Source organism: Mastigoproctus giganteus, chromosome 2 (genome assembly GCF_048544385.1).
Source record: "Mastigoproctus giganteus isolate SK-2022 chromosome 2, ASM4854438v1, whole genome shotgun sequence".
Taxonomy (NCBI): domain Eukaryota; kingdom Metazoa; phylum Arthropoda; class Arachnida; order Uropygi; family Thelyphonidae; genus Mastigoproctus; species Mastigoproctus giganteus.
In genome coordinates this window covers 119,797,683-119,822,766 of record NC_143576.1, presented here as the reverse complement: position 1 = coordinate 119,822,766, position 25,084 = coordinate 119,797,683, and the positions used below count along the sequence as shown (strand labels likewise).

Genomic DNA, 25,084 nt, shown 5'->3' with positions numbered 1-25,084 from the left:
GAAATGACCTATGTAATTATTTACCTATACATTTGTAGTGACGTAATTGCCTCGCCCTCTTCTCCCATGGCTTGAATAAATATCACTAGGAGGAAAACTTTTTTAACACATAGATATAACAATAATTATATTATAATTATAACATAATAATAACCTTAATAGGTATTATCCCCTGCTGTAAAGAGCAAACGTCATGCTGATGTTTGGCTACTATTCGAACACATTCTTAGGTCGAACAAACACAGATGGAAACACAGAGCGTTACCTCACTTGCTCATCAACATTACAGTAAAAGGGATTGCCTCGTATGCAATTATACGAGGTGCTACCCAAAAGTTCCCAAAATGTATTTATAAAATAAATTAGACTCATCCTGGGTCTTATTCACCACCTGACTTCACCTGGGTCTTATTCACTGACTTCAAAGTAGTCAGTCCCCTTGAGAGCGTAAACACCAATCCCAGCGCTTCTCCCATGATTTGAATGGGTCCTGAAAATCCTTCATCATAGTGTTCAGCACCGCCTGTGATTCGGTTTGGATATCCTCTATGCTGTCAAATCTTTGACCCTTCAGCTTGATTTTCATTCCTGGGAAGAGGAAGAAGTCGCAAGGGGCTAAGGTTGGTGAATAAGGGGGTGGGGACGTCATGTTACTGGATGCCAAAAACTGCACCACAGAGAGATTATTACAATAAAATAAATGCGGGCCAGCGTGTAGTCATGACGAAAGACCCAATTCTTTGTGTGCCAATTCTCTGGACGTTTCCCCCTAATGGCTTTCTTTAACCACCTCAGGACATCACAGTAGAACTTTGCATTGATGGTCTGGCCAAGAGGGATGAATTCCTTAGGGATAATCCTGTCAATGTCCAAAAAACAGATAAGCATGGACTTCACACTGCTCCTCACTTGTTGGGCTTTCTTTGGATGGGGCAAAGATGGGCTCTTCCACTGGGATGATTGTTGCTTGTTTTTAGGTCATACCCATATACCCAACTCTCGTCACCAATGACGACCGTAGAAAAGAAGTTTTGATCACTACTGGCCCATTCTCAAAGATCTTTGCTTTCTTGCATCATATGCCTCTACTAATGCTAATGCTAATCTCTGCTAACTTCCATGTGGTGCTGATTTTGGTCTTCACTCAGTAACTGTGGCATGAACTCGGCCACAATCCTTCTCATGTTCAACTTGTCTTACACGTACCGTACAATAATCCTACAATGCCACAAATGTCATGGATGGTCCGCCTGCAGGCTTCACAGATCACTGCCAGAACTTTTGCAACGTTTCCTGGGGTGGTGCTCAACGATGGACACCCAGAGCGATCATTGTCATCAACTGACATTCAACCATTTTTAAAACAATTAAATCAATTGTAGGTCTGCGTCTGGCCTAAAGCATTGTCACCAAAAACTTGTTTCAACTTCTTATGGGTTTCTGCTGCTGTATTGTCAAGAAGGAAACAAAACTTGATGCAAGCACGTTGCTCTCTCTCATTAGCCATCGAAACACACTGCCAAATAACTAGAGGATTAGTCCTTTTTGGGTAGCATCTCGTATACTTGCTTAGGGAAACTGACAGTAGCACTTCTTCCTTACCAATAGGATGCGATTAGGGCAGGTCATCATTATGGCAAGTTCATTAGGGCAAGTAAAGTTCGTTGTCTGATGGCACCGGGGGTTTCCCCCATCTCCGTCATTAAGGCAAGTGCGATTAGGACATATGCGATTATGGCAAGTCATTATTCGAGCAAGTGACCGTTAGTGCTTCTAAGATTAGGGCAGGTGAGACTAAACCAATGACATTCTCTTGTGAACCTTGGTATTTTGAACACAAGGATATCAACTTTGTGGGTCACAGATTAAATGATAATGGGTCTCATGCAGTTGACAAGTCACCTACTGGACAACTCTTCCTTAAGGTATCCAAGAGTTATATCAAAGTATAAATTTATGAATAATTTAATGTATTCAAAACATACAAAAACTTACCTATAATCAGGATCAATGAACTCTTGCAAATCTCCAATATTCACAGGCTCTCCATGTGAAAATCTGAGGTTAACAAACAGTTGATATAAAACCCTTCCAAAAAATTAATTTAAATTCAGAATTTGCATTAAAAGGCTCACTGAAAATTCATACTCAATTTATATCCATCTGTTTATGCAAATATGTGATGGTGTTACAAAAATAGATTCTTTAAACTGTTTAGAATTTGTGTAAAAGCAATTGAGATCATGAAGTATCGGCATATTGTGTCTGTAAATTGTGAGTATTCTTTGGTTGGTTTTCCCATTTTTCCAGATGAAAAAATCATGCAACTCTTACCTGAAACTGACTAACTTGACCACAGTGGGTGTCAGAAAAAAGAATAATAAAATTATACTGTAATGACCCAACAAAATCTTATTCATTCTCTTTCTCACTCACTGTGCAGTCCTCTCTTATCAGCTTAAACATATATCTCAGTTTTGATCAACATGTGAACCTCTAATTTGCATGTGTGTGTGTGTTGGACACAGAACCATTTACACATCTAAATCTTCTGTAGTGCCTAATATATTTAAAATCAAGAATAATCAGGCCCCACCAGATGAGGGGGGAACAGGGCCAAATTTTAGCCTTTTATGTAAAAATAATGATATGAAGTGATTGAAAAAGTTTAAAATTAACTTAAACAAAAATTATTTATTATACAAGTGCCATTCTATTTGTGAAGCAATGATACAATAATATATTTTATGATCACTTATAGCTCAATGGAAGGGGAGAGGATTAGGAATAGAAGGTGAGGAATTAGAATGTATTCCATGACTCATTTTCTCTGAATCGGTCGTGAATCCTTCCCAAGGTGATTTTAAAAATATTTCTATTTTCCATATCTTGTAATTATTCCATGAAAACCATTCCGTATAACATGAGACATTTAAAAATCAATGGAATGCATGAGACATATCCTACAATTCCTTTTGCAGGTGGTGTGTGAGAGAATTTTTATTTTTAGAAGTAAACCTGGTGGCGTGGAACAGCAGGACTTCAACTGTGACACCTTGAATATATTTTATCTGAGCGCCATTTCTTTTACAGCTTAATCAATTTCACTGACATCAAATTGCTCCCCTTTGAATTTATAAACAGCTGTATCGAATAGTGTCTCTCTTTATTTCCTTGAATGGAAATGATATCATTGATTCGGTAATATCTGGATTGACATGATGTTTTGAATCCTTGCACGAAATCTTTAACTTATTTGGAATCCTATGAACCTTTCAGGATTTAACAGATGAACAAATCAAAGTCTCATCACAAAAATTACAACGGAAATATGCTAAGGATATTTCACACAAAATATGCAATGAACTAGTTTTTATGAAGAAAATTTACAGAACAAACTTCAGTTCAGAACTAATTCTAGTGAATTTGCTGCAGAACATATTGGAAACTAATCTAATTGAGTTGTTTCCAAATTTGTCCATAGTACTTAAAATATTTTTGAGTCTACCCATTCCTGTTGCTTCTGCAAAAAGAAGTTTTAGCATTGAAGAGAGTGAAGAATTTTAAAAGATCTAAAATATCTGAAGAAAGGCTAAATGGGTTATCAATTCTTCACATAAATTCTGACATTGTGTGGGCAATAGATTTTTTTCAAATATAATAAAAGAATTTGCTAAAAATAAAGCTCAAAAAGCATTTTTAAATTATTTTAATTTCTTTCAAATTTCAAATCAGGTAATGGTAAAGTTGGCCAATTATGTCTCAAATAAATGTAAATCATAAGGAAATTGTGAAGCATTGTGATCAGTATGATAAATAATTTCTGTTATATAAATTAAAGTTTCTTTTCATATGTGAAAAATGTTTTTATTTCTTTCATTGATTTTATTTATGGCTTTTGGAGTAGGAAGGGGGCCCACATTTATGACTGGACTGGGACCCATCTCACCTCTCTCAGGGCCATGGGAACAATTAACAATAAATTAAAGACATCATAATACATGAATATGAATTAAATAAAAATATCAGTGATAAAAAATTAATATAACATTTGCAAAACTATGATCTTTGTGGGGCACAGGTTGAAAACCACTGATCTAAATAACTTTGAATCTTCAATATTTCATGATCCCTATTAAAATACTGTTAATGTATCTCAAAATCTTTATTCCAGGTATTTCTTCCTATATGACCTTTCTCTCTCTTCATTTCTCTACCTTTCATCTCTTCAAAAAAAAAAAAAAAAAATTACAAAATCACTTCTCTCTCATTAAAAATCTCATGGAACTGCAACATGATTTCGTGGTAGCCAGGTTGAAAACCTATGCTTTAAATCATTTTCTGCCACCAACAAAGCCCTGAGATCATAACATATGACCCATTTTTATATATTTTAACTCCTCAGCATCCTTAACAATAAATCATATTTTGGTTTTCATACAAGTGTGTTTATTATTTCAGCTATACGTGAAAAATTTTATTATAACAGGTGAATAAAGTGTAACTTTTCACATATAAATTCTTTAAATAGCATTAATCACATAATTTCCTTCATGCAATCCAAACTCCCAAATCAGGCAACTTGGGGACCTAATCCTTACTAGACTTTGAAATTTTCTGGTTTTTGGTGGTCACATTATAATCATAAAAAAGAAAAAAGAAAAAGAAAAAAAAAAAAGTGTATTTCTACACTGTACCTTATTTCATACAATAATGTACAAATGTAAGCTTCTTTTCCTTTTTTTTTTTTTGGAGAAAGAAAAGGTAACATACTATATGCAGAAATGTACAATAACTATACGGAACATAATGTACAATATATGATTTGATCTGTATGAAATGAATCAAAGATAAAATTATTTTATTTTTAGCATTTTATTTTTATTTTCACTATTCCCCTTCCAAAATATATTTTGTAGGGGGAAGAATGAAGAGTTTCACATATTTGCTTCGCCCAAGTCCCATCTATGATACTACAACCTTTTATACAATACATAATGTTATGATTGCAACAGTCACTTAATTTTCTTTTAGGAGGAAAATACAAATGGATGGAAGTTGCTGGCTTTGCTGTCTGGAAACAACAATCTAAAAACTCTGAAACATTCACTACAATAAACATGTTTAGTTTATTTTTACCTCAGTCTAATGATTCATGAACAAATTGTAAAACCCAGAGTAATCTGAGCAAATGCTGAGTAATCTATTGCTTACTGTGAATGAGCTGATCATGCTCACAAATAGCAATTAGACAGTTCCCCTGACAAATTTCTTGATAAAAGGCTCCTTTCAGCATTGACTACTGATACAGGCACTGTTACAAATATTCTCAACAGCATCAATTGCGAGATTTTTGGTCAGAATAACTGCCTTTTAAATGGTTTCACAAATATTTTAATTCTTATGAATTGATGACAGAGATGATTTTCTGATCATCAGTACTCAGAATTTCTAAATACATATTAGGAATGATCATGATGCTTTATGATCACTTCAAACCTGTCATTCAGTTGACTGCATTGTGCTGTCTAAAAATGTTGAAAAAGTGGATCCTAAAATTTTCCTTCTCTATCATTTCTATATCATCTTGATGTTCATTATCAAACATTCTTTTTTGGTGAATAATTACAAAATGATGCAAGACTGATGACGGATGGATTGGCAATCTTGTAAATTGAACATACCATCACAAAGGATTTTGATCTGTATGAAATGAATCAAAGATTTGCAGTTGTTAAGGCCTGAAAAGTTAATCTTTTAAACAGAAAATTTAATGACTGTAATAATTAATGCTACTTATTAAATTTAAAAAATATATATTTTTTAAGATTTTAATAAAATGAACTTAATGAAATAAACAATAAAAGCATCAAAAAAGTTATTTATTTCTAAGCTGAAAACCTTTTTCCGCTTATATAAATGGGGTGGAGGCACGAGAACCAAAGAAGAGTTGGCTCAGGGCATCACAACCATCTAAACCAGTTCCGTGAAGAGGTCTGGGTTTGAATCCCTTTGAAGGCCAGAGAATTTCTTAAAGGCATCTTTAATCATAGCTGTAGTTAACCAATCTCAAATGAAGGGAGTCGGAGTTCACAAGTTATTGTGGGTTTTTCAGGTTGCACAACATGCAATGAGCTCACGAACTCACTTGTACAAATGAGAAATACTAGTAGAATATGGCTTAAGCTACTGATTATCTGTAAAAGAAGCAACAACAACAACCATAACCAAGAACTAAATTTGCCAATTCCCTAAACAGAGCCAGGCAATGACTGGTATCACATTTTGGTTGTTTAACTGTAAATGTTTTTGCAATACATGTCTTCAGTTTATTTGTAAAGATAAATAAGCAATGTGAAAAAAAAAAAAAATTCCTCTGATTCTTTGTTTCACTGTTGATGCTTATGCACTACCTGAAGTGTATTCTAGGACTGTTTCATTTTTTCATGCTCCAATATGAAAAGTACTGATCAACTTGCTAGCTGTATGCAGTGATGTTCCTTGCTGATGCGTGTGAACATAAAGACTTGTTAATTAACAATGTGCATTCAATTCTGCACAGAGTGAAATGATATAAAAAACCCCTTCTACCTTATCTTCTTTAATAATAGAACTGGCCTCCCCATTGTTGGTTATATGTAGTTTAACTACTCTGTGTTTCACCAACGTTGGTGTAATCATTCTTTGTGTAACATTTTTTTAGCATTAGTTGTTCAGTAGCATTAGCATTTAGCATTAGTAGAGGCATTTGATGCAAGAAAGCAAGCTTATGCAGCATCAGCCAAAAAAAAAAAAAAAAAAAAAAAAATCCACTTCCACTTCACCCCTCTGTTCGTTCAAAATACCTGTCCAGCTGAGCCTTAAACTTATTTAGGCTATCAACCTCCACCACAAGGGATGGAAGTCTGTTCCACCAACCAACCACCCGCTGGCTAAAGGCAAATTTCCGCACATCTATCCTACATCTGTCTTTCCTCAATTTGAATTTATGCCCTCTCAGGTGATTTTTCTGAGCTAGAGGAAGAATCCCATCAGCAATGAGCATGCTTAAACCATTCAAGGCCTTATACACCTCTATCAGATCACCTCGCTGGTGCCTAGTCTCCAGACACTGTAATTTGCAAAACTTAAGCCTTTCTTCGTAAGAGCACCCCTTTGTTCCATTCACTAATCTTGTTGCCCTTCTCTGTACTCGTTCCAGCAGCTCTACATCCTTCTTGAAATGAGGCCTCCAGACCTGTATACAGTACTCTAGGTGTGGCCTGACCATCGCCTTATACAACGGAATAATCACCTCCTTATCCCTGCTGGAAAAATTCCTGTATATCATTGACAATACTCCATGAGCTACTCTTGCAGCCTGTCTGCACTGCTCAGAGAACTTCATATCTGCCTGCACAACCACCCCCAAGTCCCTTTCATTCTCTACCACTGTCAGTGTAGTACCACAGAGTTGATACGTTGCTCTGGGGTTGCTGTTTCCCATGTGTAGTACTTTACATTTGTCAATGTTAAACTTAATTTGCCACCTCTCAGCCCATCTGCTCAACCTTTCCAGATCCTGTTGCAGCAGCATAGTGTCAGTAGTGTCCTTGACAACCCTGCCAACCTTTGTATTGTCTGCAAACTTGGACATTAAGCCCGATATACCATCATCAATATCATTTATAAATACAGAAAACAATAATGGACCCAACACTGAGCCCTGAGGGACTCCACTAATAACATCAGTCCACGATGAGCAGTGTCCACTGATTACCACTCTCTGTCTTCTCCCCCTCAACCACCCCTTTATCCATAGCAGCAATTTGCCTCCAATGTCACACTGCTCCAATTTGTGTAGCAGTCTTCCATGTGCAACAGTATCAAAAGCCTTTCTAAGATCCAAGTATATAATATCAAAGTTATTCCCTGCATCCAGTTCTTTCGTGACTGCATCATAGTATCCAATCAAGTTGGTCAGGCAAGACTTCCCCTTAACAAAACCATGCTGTGTCTGTGCTATAACTCAAGTCTTGTCTAAATGATCCTGCAGTGCTTCTTTAACCAGTGCCTCCATAGGATAGGACATAGGATAGATATGCGAAAATTTGCTTTCAGTCAGAGAATGAGTAATTGTTGGAACAAATTTCCATCTAGCATTGTGAAGGTGGATACTTTGAAAAAATTGAAGATAAAATAAGATAACTTATTAGATGGAATGGTCAGATGAGATGTGTTTTTTTTTTTTTTCCGGCTGATGTTTGGCTTGATTCCTTGCATCATTTGCCAATATTAATAATAATAGCAATTCGAAGGTCAGTATTAGTATTAATGGAGCATTAAAATATACTATTAGTATTAATAGTACATTGAGAAATGTTTATTTTTTAAGCTACAATATTCTGTTTTTTTTTTGTCCTTTTTTTAAAGGATTTTTGGAAATCTCCACCAAAAAGAGACTTGCACACTGAAACTCTCTTCTCCTCTGCCAGCATATGCATTCAGAGTGTGAAATTTGTAGAATAAAAGGAAAAACAAAAGGTTGTTGTTGTATTGGGGTTTTTTGGCACAAGGGCCTCTTGGGCCATATTGTGCCTCTTCAGGATTTGTTTGTCACTTTGATCACAGTCTATTATACAGATTTATGTGCTTCAAATAATTAAAAAGTTCCTCGAAATTTGCTTCATTGCCAAGAATATGAGATAAGGTTAAGGGTTCCTTTATGTTGGACAGGGAGCTAAAGCTTGATTTTCTGACTGTTGAAAGTTGGGGACATTCTATGAGGATGTGTTTTATTGTTAGCTGCGACTGACAAAAGAAACACTGAGGAGGATTCTCTCCCATAAGCAAAAACAGGTGAGTTGGGTGTGAATGGCCGATGCGGAGCCTTGCTAGAATCACTTCTTGTCACCTGCTTCTCCTGGAACTAGATGTCCACAGTTGTGGCTCGTTTTTTATCTGCAGTAGTTTATTATTGGTTTGAGTTTTCCAAAGGAGAGACCATTGTTTCCTGCATGTTGTTTTAATGACAGATTTGTGATCGGTGTAAGGAACTTTTATTTGTCTGGAAGATCCAGAGTCGGGATGCTTTGCAGCAGCATCCGCATGTTCATTGCCTGAGATGCCAACATGACCAGGGATCCAGCAGAAGGTAACCTTCTGATTGACTGTTTGATAGTGAAATAACTTAGATCGGATCTCTTTAAGAATGGGGTGAGAAGGACAAAAAGTAGATTGAATGGCAGTGATTGCGCTTAAGGAGTCTGAATATATCAAGGATTCCTTGATATGGTACTTGTTTATATTATCTAGAGCCAGTTTTATTGCGAATAATTCTGCAGTATAAATACTGCATTCAGTGGGAAGAGAAACAGCTACTGAGAAGTTGGAAGAGACTGCTGCAGCACCTACGGCTGTATCTGTTTTGGAGCCATCAGTATAGATATGTACTTTTGCTGAGTTTTCCAAGGAATGCGATTTATGGAGCTGTTGAAAATTTGTATTAGCCAGGGATGTCTTCCCCCATCTTAAAAAGAAATTGTCACAGAGAGGTACGAATTCAGTCCAGGGAGGTTCGGGAGTACCAAGGTCTTGGAAGACATTCTGAAAATTAATGTTCCAACTGATCATGAGCTCTTGCAGTCGAAGCCCTGCTGGGCGATTCTCATTAGGTTTATTTTGATATAGCATGGTGTATTTAGGGTCAAACAAGTGCTGCCAGCTAGGATGTGATGGAATACTCTTAATCTTTAGTGCATAGTTACATAATAAGGATTTTCTCCTTAGGTGCAGTGGAGGTTCATTTGCCTCAATATACAGGCTATGGATCGGAGATGTTCTAAACGCTCCCACAGCTATCCTAAGGGCACTATGCTGTATGGTGTTCAGACGTAATAGGGAACTGTTCCTAGCGGAGTCATAGACAGGTGATCCATAATCTAAGCGTGATCTTATTAAAGCTCTATAGAGATGAAGAAGAGAGCTTCTGTCAGCACCCCAGGACATGGCGGAAACGGCTCTTAGGATGTTCAGTTTTTTAAGACGTGGTTCGAAGGTAAGATATATGGGAAGCAAAGTTAAGTTTATTATCTAAATGAAGCCCCAACAGACGAAAATTGTTAGTGACAGGTATCAGGCTGTTTTTTAAAAATATTTCTGGATCCGGGTGGAGTTTTCGTTTTTTACAAAAGTGAATTGCAGTGGATTTTTTTTCGGCTAAAGAATAACCATTCCGCAGTGCCCATGATTCTATTTTAGCTATGGAAATTTGAAGTTGTCTTTCAGTGATGTTCACAGTTTGGGATTGACAGGAGATAATGAGGTCATCGGCAAACATGTATGATTCTACTGTATTTGGTACTTCCCGTGTCATGTTTGTAATTCTTACTGCAAATAATGTTGGACTTAGAATAGAACCCTGCGGTACACCCTCCTCTTGTTCAAATGATTTGGATATATTATTCATATACCTTACCTGAAACGTTCTGTTGCATAGAAAATTTTGTATGAATTGAGGTAACTGACCTCTCAAGCCGAAAGACTGGAGATCTTTTAATACACCATATCTCCAGGTGGTATCGAAGGCTTTCTCAATATCGAGATTAATCATGACTAGATGTTCTCTCCTTATAAAGGCATTTCGGATGTTTGCCTCAGCTTTTATCATCACATCTAGCGTGGACCGGTTCTTTCGAAATCCATACTGGCTGCTGTTTAGTAGGTTGTTAGCTTCCAGGAACCACGTTAGCCGCCTTTGAACCATTTTTTCAAGGACTTTTCCTAGACAACTAGTCAGTGAAATTGGCCTGTAGTTATGCGGAAAGGTATGATCCTTTCCTGGCTTCGGGAAGGCTAGAACAATTGAGTGACGCCAGGAGAGTAGGTAGGTATTTTCTAAGAAAATACGGTTGTAATATTTTAACAATGTTGTTTTTGCTCTGTTGTCAAGTTGCTTTAACATTATATAATAGACCCCATCTGGACCAGCAGCACTATTGGGTGTTTTATTGAGTGCCCCTACTAATTCTGCTAATGTGAATGGATGGTTGTATGGATGTGAAACTGCCGTAGAAAAATTAATCTTACACTTTTCTGCAGATTCTTTAATTCTTTGAAAGGTTGGGTTAAAGGTGGATATTGCTGATATGCTGGCAAATGATTCTGCTAAGGCATTTGCTATTTCTGCTGGTGATGACAGCTCCTTCCCTTTCCAATTTAGTATTGTAGTTGGGGACTGGACATATTTGCCATTGAGCGTTTGAATTTTCCTCCAAATGATTCTACTATCTGTGTCCTTGTTTATACTTGAGGAAAAGCTGATCCAGGCTTCTTTCTTTGCATTTCTTCTTATTTTGCGGAACTTGGCTCTCAGTCTTTTGAAGTTAATTAGGTTACTAGTTGTGGGGAATTTACGAAATAAATTCCAAGATCTGTTTTTTTCCCGTTTCGCATTCGTACAATCTTGGTTCCACCAGTAGTTACTGTGTTTCCGTTTCCCCGGTAAAGATTTTGGTATTGCAATGGTGGCAGCTAGTAATATTTGAGTAGTAATGTGTTCCGTGACATTTTCTATGGTCTGAGATTGTATAATTTTATCATCTAATTGAACATGAGAGGCATATTCACTCCAGTGTGCACTACGGAATATCCAAATGGAGCGACGTGGGGAAGGGGAGTTTGCTCGTGTTTGGAGTTTGCAGAGAATTGGCAGGTGATCACTGTTCATTGGATTGTCAAGAACAGACCACTCCATAATAGTATATAAGGAGGGAGAACAGATCGAGAACAGATCGAGAGATCTATTGAACTCATGGATCCAGTCGAAAAATGAATGTAGGTTGGCTCGCCAGTATTTAAAATGGTGAGTTGATAAGCATCAAGAAAGGATTCTATTAGCTTACCTCTCTTGTCAATTGTTGGAGATCCCCACAGCGAATGATGTGCATTGAAGTCTCCGAGCAAGCAGAACGGAGATGGTAGCTGGTCTATTAGATTTTCTAGGTCGTCTGAAGTGAATAAGAAATTAGGAGGGATATACAGGGTGTTTCAGTTAAACGATTCAGAACTTCTAAGAGGGGTAGGGTACATCCTGACAACTCGAAATCATATAGCAATGTGGGGTCGGAAATGCTTTCCTGAAGCAGTGTTGTACACAGAAGCACCAAAGAAAGAAAAGAGACCGTAAGTGAGAAATCATTTTAATAATACATGAAAAGAAGCAAAAGGTACATGGATTAAAGTAAGTGTTTGAAGTTTCTTCCACGGGCTACAATGCACGCCTCACATTTCCGACGCATGGACATCCGAACATTCTGGAATACTCCAGGCGAATTTCGAATTTCTTCGGCAGCTACTGCGATACTTGCAACCAGCTCCTCAGCATTGTCAACAGGGGTGTCATAAACTAGCGATTTCATATGACCCCAGAAATAAAAATCAAGACATGATAGGTCGGGTGACCGAGCAGGCCAATGCACGGGACCACCACGTCCGATCCACTGTTGACCAAATGTGACATCCAGGTAGTTACGAACATCTCCGATATAATGGGCAGGGGCTCCATCGTGTTGGAACCACATTGTCTGTTGCGTCGATGCAGAAATCTGTTCATCTCTCAAAAGTTGTGGCAATACTTGCTGCAGAAAGATCAAGTAGATAGGTCCGGTTAGACGACACGGTAACAGGTAAGGTCCGATGAAGTGATCTCCCATAATACCGGCCCATACATTGACCGAAAATCGAATCTGTGCTGCACGACGTCGTATTGCATGCGGGTTTTCGACCACCCAGATATGGTCGTTATGCGTGTTGAAAATTCCTTCCCTTGTGAAGGACGCCTCATCGGAAAACAACACTTCAGCAGGAAAAAGGGGATCTGTAGCACATTTTCCAAGGTACCACTGTGCGAAAGCAATACGAGGTTGAAGAAACTTCGAACACTTACTTTAATCCATGTACCTTTTGCTTCTTTTCATGTATTATTAAAACGATTTCTCACTTACGGTCTCTTTTCTTTATGGTGCTTCTGTGTACAACACCGCTTCAGGAAAGCATTTCCGACCCCACATTGCTATATGATTTCGAGTTGTCAGGATGTACCCTACCCCTCTTAGAAGTTCTGAAACGTTTAACTGAAACACCCTGTATATTGACGCTATTGTAAGAGTGATGCCAATTACAATACGCACTGCCACTGCTTCAAAAGGGGTCTGAAGATCAATATGTTTCGATGGAACGTTGTTTCTAACAAGAATTGCCACTCCTCCACGGGCTGGCGAGTCTATTCTCCTATCTCTTCTGAAGATGGTGTAATTTTTAATGGTGAGACACACTCGTGCATTTAAGTTTCCTGTAGGGCTATGCCTGCTAGATCATACCGGTTGATGAGATCATATAAATCGTCTTTTGTATTGCGAAAGCCTCTACAATTCCATTGGAGGAATCTTTCCATTAAGTGGTTTTGTTGTTTATTTTTGCTTCTGACTGCTTTTTAGTTGAAACTTGCTTGGATCGATCCAATTTCCCTTTCTCTTTTTTTGGAAAGTAGGGACGTGTGACATCCATCTCATCAGTCGCATGCAGTTCTAATATACCATCATCTGATTCATTGCGTTGGTCAACATCCATGCCCGTAGCAACTGGTGGGTTCGGAACTTTAGTTTCTGCCACTTTTGGATTTGCTGTTTGAGGCACGTCGGTTGGAATGGTAATTGGGGTGTTACTGGCTTGTTCAGCTTTTTGCTGTGAAGGACACTGTTTGGAAGCAGAGAACAAGGAACGTGCCCAATCGGCGATGGATATATTTGAGGAACTGTAACATCTGTTTGAATACCTACTGACTGAAATTGTTTAGCAGCAGTGGCATATGTACGCTTTGGTTCTGTTATGAGTATTTGTCTTCTTGCCTCTGAGTATGTGACTTTATTCTCGACTTTATATTTTTGGATTTTTTTCCCTTGTTTCCATAGTTCGCATATTTTGGAAAAAGCTGGGTGATTACCTTTACAGTTTGGGCAATGAGGAGTGGCAGTGCATTCAGATTGATTATGTTCCTTTGATCCACAATTTGGACATATTGCCTCACCTCTACATGCAGTTTGGGAGTGTCCATATTTTTGGCACTTATAGCACCTGATTGGATTCGGGATGTAAGGACGCACACGGCAATGAAGATAGCCAGCTTTGACAGATGTTGGTAGGATAGGAGAACTAAAAGTGAATATTATACTCCTTGTGGGAACAAGAATACCATCTTTCCGAGTCAGGATTCTCCTTGCTTGGATTACTTTTTGTCCTTGAAGCTCTTGGACTATTTCCTCTTCTGATACATTTACTAAGTCCCATTCTGCAATTACACCCTTCGAGGAGTTTAGGGTGGCATGGGGAGTGACTTTTATTGGTTGTCCACCAAAAGTAGTCTGCTTTAATAACTTTGCAGAGTGTTGCGCTTTACTGGTCTCTACAAGAATATTCCCGGACTGAAGTCGCCTTACCATTTTCAGTGAACCTGCAGCAGACTCAATACATTTTTGTATAAGGAATGGCGATAACTTACTCAGAGGCTGCTCTGAGAGAGAGTGTAGAATGAGGAATGATGGTATCTCCTCTTGAGGGGTTGTTCTCAGCCTCTTGGGTTGAGAGAAGTCATTATCATTGTCATTTATATTGTCTCGTCTTGAGCTCAATGGCTCTATAGGTGGATATATATTTTTATCCATCTTTGCTCCTTTCAGCCCTGGGAGAGTGAATTTCTCCTCCCAGGTTACCGGCCCCGCCACGGGGAGGCAGGAGCAGTGCCGCTAGAGTGACCAAGCGGTATAAAAGTTAGTACGTTAATTTAAAGAAAAAAAGAAAGGTGTTTTTCCTTTCTTAAACTAGCTTACAATTTGTAAGACTAAGTTGCCTAATAATAGGAAAGTAAGAAAACTTTTATAACTGAAACAGAACTATATCTTTGACAAAACGCTCTAATAATCACTCAGGAAATTGCTTGATCACTATAACGCTTGGCACCCGGGGCCAAAAAAACAAAAGGTTCTACTAACTTGCTAAGATCATAAATGTCTCAGCAGGTTAATTATCATTAACAAAACACTCAATTAATGCAAAATTTTATATTAAAAAACAAATTTAATAAAAAATAAAAATACTAAATGCAAGCCAATTGTAAATTCACAAAAAAAATGCCAAAAATGGAAATTACATACCCTCTCCTATCTCCAGATATATTATATTTCTAACAACTTTTTTGAATATACCCTATATAACAAAAGATAAATATGGATGGCAGCAAGAGGTGAATATACAAAAGGTTTCCTCAATTTTGTGTGCTTTATTGGCATTTTCTAAACTGCCTTTATAGCAAACTGACACAGTATTTGCTTAAGTTTCACAGGGTAAAACAGGGCCTATTACTTGGAAATAAATTTTTAATTTATCATCATCATCAACACTGAAATCTGTTATATCCAATAGACATAGCAGTCACTATGATCATACAAATCAGTCCTTCTGGACTACCAACATTTAATTCCCTATTTTCCTCTGTGCTATCATTTTAGATATTTAGCCCTTGCCAGAGTAAGTCTCCCCCCACCCACTTCCTTTAATGCTTACATGACAACATCAGTCTGCCTTCCTCTTGGTGGGTCCGTCTAGGCCAGCCTTTCTCAACCTTTTTACCCTGGTAGAACCCTTGAAATAATTTTCAGGTCTCAGGGAACGAACCCCTGCATAAAAAATATATCTACAGTAGCATGATCAGTAAGTTGTATATATAATAATCCAATAATAATCATCAATGCTCTTTTGAGTAAAGAATATTTTTCTGTGGATCTGTTTATTTTGGCCAACTTATTAACCTACTTTTTTTGTGTAGTTCCGCCTCCCCACAAAAGATATCAACTCTAATGCAAGTCAGTAGTGTAGGTAGAGGAAACTTCAGTTTTTCCTTTTTTTTAAATTTCCTACTTAATTTTTTACCTTATCCCAGTAGGCCTAAAAGTCTTATCACAAATTTATACTATGCAAGATGCTCATGGATGTGCAAGAGAGGTTTTTTTCCCTATTTAAAACTAAAAATGACTTTTTAGCCAACCTTTCTTGAAAAAAAAAAAGTTAGTTAAGCTTAGTTTACCTTTCTTGAAATTAATCTTTTTTTTCTTTTTTCCTTTTCATAAATTTTAAAAACAATAAGGCAAACGTAATAAATTTCTGTTAAATAACTGGCTTAAATCCAAAATAGGATTTAAATTTTCTAAAGGTAGGCTCGGTAGATTTAATTTAAATAATGGTTGTAAATTGATTTTAATTAATGAAAATTTATTGACAGTGTTAAACAGCAAAGCTACTAAAACCATAAGCCAAAGCAACACATTCAAGACTTTGAAAAAACATTTTCTTACTGAGTGACACGTGTTGGTTTCTTGATCTCTTTTATAGGCCTATATATATATATTCATAAAAAGTATTATTTTTGAAACCAAAAATAAAGAATGACATTTACCTCTTTAATGTGAAACCTGTGCTTGTTTTTTGCTGCACAAATACTCAATTCTGGGTTGAACTTGAGATAAGCACATACACGGATTTCATCTTCAACTGAAATGACATGATTTCTGTCCTTGCTCTTGATGCTTGTTAAACAAGAAAATGCTTGCTCACACAAGTAAGATGAACATTGCAAAAAAATGGTCATTGCTTTCCTATGAATGGCAAGATATTCTTCTTTCAAAGAAATCCAGAACTTGTCTAGGGGGCAGATCAGTAAATCTCATCTTGAGTGTACGATCAGACTGCAACTCATAAAGTTCGTCCTCTTCTCTCAGTCAAGCTCTCGCCCTCATGGGTAGCACGGTTGGTACGATCGCTGTCCTTCCCACACCAGGCGGAAAAGACCCGAGTTCGAATCCTGTTGATGGTAGGAGATATTTTTATGGGTCTTTTTCACAATGTGGCTGAGTGAGTTGGTCTCAGGTGAGGGTAGCATGATTTTTTTGTCAAGAAAACAGAAAATCAACCTCAGAACACACGCAATTTACAGACAATATGCACAGAGCAACATGGCCTTAGTCACCGATGCTCCCAAAACCCAACAAAAAGTCAAGTTCTCAGGCCCAGCAGAAGATTCAGAGAAGGGGTCACTTGCCCAATCATACACTTGTGTTGAAAGGGAGGGGAAAATACTGTTCAATTTTGTTCTATTTAAGGTGGGTTTCAATAAGACTTGAGACTTGCTGATATCCTTCCTCATTCTCAAGCCCAAGAAGCAGTGGAAAAATTTCAAGATTTTCTTTTGCAACATGAGTTGTCCAAAGATTCAGGTTCTTTTAAATCCAAGAATCTTGTTACTTGAAGTCAAAACATTTTCTCCAAGGCCTTGCAGACTTGTTCAACTGGTTCATGTGATGGAAAATGTCTGCTAAGTAGGCTAGTTCCTGCAGCCATTCTTTATTGTCAAAGCACTCAGCAAAATCTGGCCTTCTGTTTTCTAGAAAGTACTCCCGAAATTCACCATTCAGCTCAAACACCCTGTTGAGAATGCTTCCTCTGCTAAGCCATGGATTTCTGTATGTAGCAGTAGATTTATGTGCTTTTTGTCCAGGTTTTCACACAGTTTTTAAATATTCTCAAGTGAACTGGTCTTTGTTTAATAAACTTAACCATTTTTGTAGCATCATCCAGAACTTTTTTTCATTTCATCTCCAAGAGATTTTGACACCAGCATCTCTCTGTGAAGAAAGCAGTGTGTTGTGACAATGTCAGAATTTTCTTTTTTTACAAGAAAGGCAAAAACCTCTCATGGAGCCAACCATTGATAGGACTAGTGTTTCCATGTGGGAATTCCCAGCATTTCTTGGGAAATTTATGTGTCTTTCCGAATCTCAATAAAAATCAGTCGCGAAATCGGGAAAAAGTATTATAATTCTCCTGCTAGAATTAAAGCTTAACAATCAACATAGAGACGTTACTGGTTTGAAAGAATCCACCGACGTCAAGTCGAAAGCAAGAGCAGGAAACGCTGATACACAGAGTGGAAGGTTAATTTAACCTTCCACTTTCGGAAGCAACCAGAGTGGAAGGTTAACTTAGCCTTCCATTTCCGGAAATGTTGACCTTAACCAGGTTAAGGTAAACATTTCCAGGAATTGGATAGGAGCATGTAGGAGAGAAGCAGTTACTATCTAATCAGTCAGTCCTCCATGTAATTGTTCCCTTGTTATAAAAGTGTGTTCGTAGCCCTGTCTGCTGCTAACTGTGAGTCATCCTTGCAAATAAAATAAATATAAGTTTATACGCAGAATATACTTTATACAAATCCTATAAGTGGTGTTCCAAGAAATAAGTTTTGGAAACAAAATAAGTCCTTAAATTGGCAATTTCAACACTCGATTCTGCGTAGTGCTGTTAACCTTGCTAGGAGATCTGAATGTTACGTTATTCGAATACTTCCCAATAATGTTTTCTGGTGTTTTCCAGTGTTTGAATATTCACTACAGGCTACAGTTCTTTGTAAATACTACTAAACTTAATATTTCTTATTTATCAAATATTTTTTTAGATATCCATAATAATGAGTAAACAGTATGAAGAATGTTGGAAGTATTTTAAGAAAGATAAAGGAAATAATTCAGCTAATTGCCAGATGTGTTTAAAATCATTGCAATGTAAAGCATCATTGACTAGTGGACTTCATAGGCATCTTAAATAAGAAACAATGTACAATTTTACAATATGTCAAAGGACATGAGTCATAAGGTTTAGAAAAAAACAGTAAGCAAATTTGCAGCAGCAGATGGATTATCTATTAACATAATCTCATAGAGTGAATTTATTAGGACAAGTTTCTTAAGGACTGCAGTTGCCAACAAGTCCATCATCAGTTATGGCATTAATATATAACTATTACAGTAAAACAGAACAACTGTACATCAAGAAATTTGATTTCAGATGTGAAAATAAAAAAATGAGCATTTGCATAGACGAGTGGACCAGTCGTAGGAATCGAAGATACACGAACGTTGATGTATACTACAATGAGACTTCACTGAATCTTGGTTTAATAAGAGATCATGGGAACTGTCATGCAGAAAAAGTGTTATCTTTACTCCAGAAAAGATTAGAAACATTTGAATTAAAACTTGAAGTAGATGTGGTTGCAACAACTAGTGATGGTGCAGCAGTTATGGAAAAATTTGGAAAGTTATCACCAAATATTCAGCAGTTATGTTACAAACATGCACTTCACCTTGCTGTAACGAAAGTGTTTTACATCAAAAAGTTGAAAGATGAAGCATCAAAAGCAAGCAGCAGCGGAAGCAAATATAATGCAGATTCTGAATACGAGAAAGATGAAAGCAATGACTCTGATTATGTTTGTTTGTTTGTTATTTGGTTTTTAGGAGCATTAGCAACTAAGGCCATATTGCTCCGGGATATGCAGTGGTCATTCCCTGACCTTTCCGCATCCTCTGTATTTGGTGGTGACGGGCTCGAACCCCGGTCTAATCAAGAAGCGTGTGCTACGCACTGCTGCTCCTTCCCACCTGGCTACGGAGGCGCCCGACTCTGATTATGAGAAAGATGAAAGCAATGACACTGATTCATATAATGTAGCCGGAGCCGATCAGTATGATCTGCAAGATGATGTTTCTGCCACAATTTTTAGTATAAGAAAAATTGTAAATCTGTTTAAATATTCTACAGCGAGAAATTCCCTTTTGCAGAAGGAAATAATCGAGAGTGAAAAAATGGAACTACAAGTCATTTCGGACTGTAAAACACGGTGGAACAAATTAGAAAGAATGAGCAAAAGATTTTTAAAGATCCTAAATCTGATAAAAATTGTTTTACAACAGCTGAAACTCAGTCACTTATGGAAAGAGAAATATTATGAAACTGTTTGTTTGTTGTTTGTTATTTGGTTTTTTAGGAGCATTAGCAACTAAGGCCATATTGCTGCAGGGATATGCGGTGGTCAATTCCCAGACCTTTCCGCATCCTCCGTATTTGGTGGCTCACGGGCTCGAACCCCGGTCTAATCAAGAAGCATGTGCTATGCACTGCTGCTCCTGCCCACCTGGCTACGGAGGCACCTATGAAACTGTGAAAGATATGTTCGATTAGCAGTTGAGGCATTAAGTAATCATGATGCAAATCTTCTAACAAGCGAAGTAATTTTTAAGTTTCATTTTAGTAATTTGGAAAAACAGAATTCTGCTTTGAGCCATATGCTTTTAAAAGAAATTAGAAATGAATTGCTTAAACACAGGAATAAACATCTAGTATCCCTCATTAAATATTTAAGCAATATTAGTTGTTTATATGAGGTGGAAAAGGACAACGTTTTTGCTTTGGCAAACAAGAATGAAATAGCTCGATTGGCAAAATCATTAATGCAAAGACATTTTAAAGGGAAATATGCTTTAACAGAAGAAATGCAAAGAGAAGAAGACGTGAATGTTGTTGTGGAATACTCCGACATGAAATCAGAAATTGATCTAAAATCTAAATTAGCAAAAGCAATATCGATTTCAACGGCAAAACCAAAATCAGGAAAGCAGACAAAATGGTTTCATCGTTAAAAAAGGAAATGAGCTTATATGAAGCAACATACATGTACCCTAATGCCCAACTCGAAGATACTTTTGGACGCACTATTAACAATTTGACCAACGTCGATGCAAAATGAAAGAAATTTTTCTACATCTGGAATATCTGTCATGAAACAAAGATCAAGACTATCAGATAGGACAATCAATGCTTTGTGCATTTTAAAATTTCATTTTAAGAATAATTTTTATTTGGCATTTATTTTGTGTTAATGTTCCCTTTTTTCAATGTTTTCTATTATCAAATGTCTATATCAAGTAGAGATCACTTTTATATGTTATTGAAATATATAATGTTGTCACAATATATTGGTTCATAATAAATAATAATAATAAACCATGCATTTATTATATTGTTTTTTTTTTTTTGTTTTTTTTTTATACAGAAAACCTCTGAACTTTTAGTATAAACCTATCACAGAAAAATAATTCACTGTTTATTATTATGGTCATTCATTATTAATTAAAATCATGTAAATAAAATGGTATGAAAAATACAGAATAACTTATGATTTCGGGAATTTCGATTTCTCGTTCCGAATCCCGAAGATTAATATCTATCGGGAATTTGGAAACAGTAGAGGGGAAACTAAAGTACAGATGCCAACAGAGTTCTTCCAAGACAGACGTTAGACCTTTTGTTTCCAGATATGAAGACATGTATTAAATATAGCTTGGCCTTTGCTTGTTTCAGGCAGCTCTTGGCAGCACAAAAAGTTTTCTTGAATTTCACCATCATTTACAAATCTTACAAATGCTACAACATGACATTTATTGGTGAAATTTGTTGATTTATCAAACTGGATAAAGAAGCTGTTGTTTTTCAGTTCATTACACAAAACCTCTTGAGCATCATGTGACCTGTCATCAATACGTCGACGTTGTTGTTGTTATTTGGTTTTTAGGAGCATTAGCAACTAAGGCTATATTGCTCTGGGGATATGCGGTGGTCATTCCCTGACCTTTCCGCATCCTCCATATTTGGTGGCTCACGGGCTCGAACCCTGGTCTAATCAAGAAGCATGTGCTACGCACTGCTGCTCCTGCCCACCTGGCTACGGAGGCGCCCAATACGTTGACGTATCATACTGTTTGAGAGTGAAACCTTTTCAATTTCTCGGACTGCATCTTGTCCTAGCATTTTACTCACTATAATTTTACGTGCTGGCATTATTAGGTTCTCACAAACTGTGTGACTTTTCTTTTTCTGGGCAATAAGTTCTGCTAATAAATAACTTGCATCCTGAGCCTCTTCACTGAATGTGACTTTTTTAACAAAAGCTTTACTCTGTTTGTTTTGAGATTCCAATAGCCATTTAAATAAGCATCACCTTTACTTGTCAAATGGCTATGATTTGTAGTTAAGGGTCTTTTCAATTTTGCTAGAGCCATTGCTGCATTTGTATTTGTAAGTTGTTTGCCACAGATGACTCACAATGGAATAGGACAACTTAGATTACCAGCCGAGTAAAACACATTGAGAAGTAACTTTCATTGTAAAGATAGAATTTTTTCGTGTCCCTTGTTGCACTAGTACAGTGAAATGACTCAGAAGACTGTAATTCTTCATCACTAACCTTATCAGAATTGTCTGTAGGCCTAGGTCTCGAATCTTCCTCTTCCATTCCATACCTCATCTTTGAAAATCGCCACATTGGACCATCAGACACGTTTGTAAAACACAAACACAGATAAAATAAAAAAAAACAGAAGGACATAATAAATAACTAAATGAGAAAATAGCAAAAATTATGTAAACTTCACAATAAAATTCACTTCTAACCTACACAATCCATGTCTTGAAACGTTTACAACAGCAGTTAGCATCATCAGCCTTCCCTCCATGCAATACAGTACTCACCAATTATCAACAGCCTCCTCAATCTTGTGTCAAAAACTGAGAATGGACTCAACCAAATGAACATGGTCATACTGCGCACTGCCATACAGGGCTGAAAGATCTCTAACGAAATGCTAACGGGGCTGTCGGTCACTGTCCATCACTGCAAGTACTAGCATCGCGCGAAGTTCAAAAAACAATGCTTATTTATTTCTTTTTCAATCACAATCTCTCACGGAACCCCAGTTGAGAAGAAACCCTGCTCTAGGCTTATAGCCATTCATTTTTTCTTCAAGTATCTGTTTAGCTAATTTCTATTCTCCCATCCTATATACCTCTTAAGTTTGCTTCAACTTACCTTGAATTACATATTTGTTAGCCCAAGATTCTTTTATTTTATCATTTGTAATATGGTCTTGCCATCATTTCATCTGTTAGTCCCATTTAGTGTTATAAGACTCATTTCTAAAGATTCTAATTTTTTATCAATTTCTTACCATAACCAGCCTAGCTTTCCAACTGAATAAGCTATTTACAGGGTAAAAATTATGTTAAAAACAGTTAATTTTGTTGTTCAGTTAATTTTTCTTTTGCTCCAAATGAATCAGTTTAACAGGTTTCCTACACTTACTGCTTTACTTATTCTATTGTTTATTTCCATGTCCAATGTTCATCTTCATTGAAGACTGTTCCTACATACACAAATTTACTAACCTGTTCCAATATCTAGTTAACGAGTCTAAATTTTAAACTTTCCTTCCTTGTCTCAATCAACATTCATAACATTTGTTAGTTACTCACACAATAATAAAATTATATTATTATTTATAATTGCTGTCTTTATGAAGAGAACAAGAAACCTAAAAGTAATGTGTGCAATCATTTTATATTTAAAAAGAAGAAATATAAAATTAACGGTACAAATACTGTAAAATTGATTATGTTAAAAATACCACTAGAATGAAGAAAAAAATATATATTAAGAATTGTTATAAACTACAATATCCCCTATCTTGAGGGCTTCTTCAGTAATGAATAAGGTTAATTTAAATATCTAGTTGACAGAGGAATACTAGAGGGTTTTAATGGTCAAAAGTAAAAAATATACAAAACTCATAGATTTATAGAGCTACATTTTTAGTCATTGAAACAACTAAAGGGGAAGACTACAGTCTTGCCAAGACACATAGAGGTCCATGCTTGAGATTCACTTGAGAAAGCTTTGCAGCTGCTAAATGTTTGGAGTATAGCTATAAAAGGTGAAAAACGGGAGCCTCTAAATGTTAGCTGTTTACTCACACAGAACTTTTTTTTTTCCTGAAATATGAAATTTCAGTAGATGTTCAAACTCCAGTGAGGGGGAATCACGTGGGCAGGTCCATTTCATTGTTGGTATTAGAACTTGTTATGAAAACAGTTCCAGGCAGGGAAGGGGGACTGAAGAGGAAGTGGAAAACGTCAAGAATCTTTACCTCTAAAAGTTAAGAAAGGCCCTAATATGTAATACTTCAAGTCTCAGCAGAAAAACTTTATATGGGTTTCATTCCCATCTCAACACACAAGATCCTAGCCACCCTCTCCCTTCCTTTCTAGATATCAACTTCGTTATCAACCTCCATTCCTGGATTACACTTCATTATCAACAACAGGAAACTCAATTTCTATTCAAACAACCCATTTTAGTAACCCTAACCATTATCAGGGGTCTCACCCTAAGGATCTTAACAATGTTCAGCCCTCAATACCTGAACCAAGAACTCAAAGTTACTATTCCAAAACATACATACATAGCTCTTGGGGGGGAGGGGGAGGAATCAAGCATCCAAACACATAAGCTTATCAGGTTAGCAAGCAAATACCAAGCAAGAATGAAGTACCTTTTCAGGGAAACAGAAAATCGAGAGAACACCTCAGGGTTTGAAAATTGAAACAACACTTCCTTCCCTAAACCCAACCCCAATGTCAAAAACCAGAGGCAGTCTACAAGATTATCTGCAAATGCATCAGACCCTGTATAAGTTAGTCATACAGAAAATTAAAAGTAAACAAGAAAATGCATGTGAGTCACACTAAGCATAGATTGCAGTGAAGAGGCCTTCTACAGCATCTCAGAAGGAAGAAGAGAATCTTGAAAGGTACTCCCATCCAACAACAACAGTAGGAGGACCACTCCTCCTAACCTACTAGGTAAACCTCTTCCTTATTATTATTAACAGTCCTCTTCCTCTCTCTCTCTCCCCTGATCATTCCTCTTATTCTGCAATTCCTCCCATAGTCCATCTCTAGATTCTCCTATTAATGCCTCTCTTTCTGCAATCCCTTTCCGACCATCTCCAGATTCCCAGCCTCTTCTTTCCCCTTCAACCACCGCCTTTCTCTCTCCCCAATAGCTGATATAATTGCCAGTTCACTAGATAACTCTGATTAAGTTAACTTAATCAGAGTTATCTAATGGACTGGCAATTACATCCAATAAACTACAGAAAAGTAGTTTATTGTTCTGCATCCAAAAATCAGCAAATTCCCATCACCATTCCAATGTTGCACTCTGACAGCTAAGAAGAAAAATCCACAGTATTTTTTTCACCACAACTAATGAACAGTCAAAGAGCCTCCAATGAGCCTAAACATAATCAATAACCTTTGTCTGTTA

At 36.9% G+C, this 25,084-nt stretch overlaps 1 protein-coding gene across 2 annotated transcripts in view; it reads right to left on the bottom strand.

Annotated features, from left to right (window-relative positions):
* LOC150089527 (zinc finger CCCH-type with G patch domain-containing protein-like) overlaps window positions 1-25,084 on the bottom strand; it is a 183,747-nt gene that overhangs the window by 84,530 nt on the left and 74,133 nt on the right. The window contains exon 6 of one of the 2 annotated variants that reach the window (XM_090368646.1): window positions 1,996-2,088. In XM_090368646.1, the coding sequence (XP_090224772.1) occupies window positions 1,996-2,088 (93 nt within the window). The remainder of the gene's footprint in view (window positions 1-1,995; window positions 2,089-25,084) is intronic. The other variant, XM_090368647.1, reaches the window with a different exon arrangement.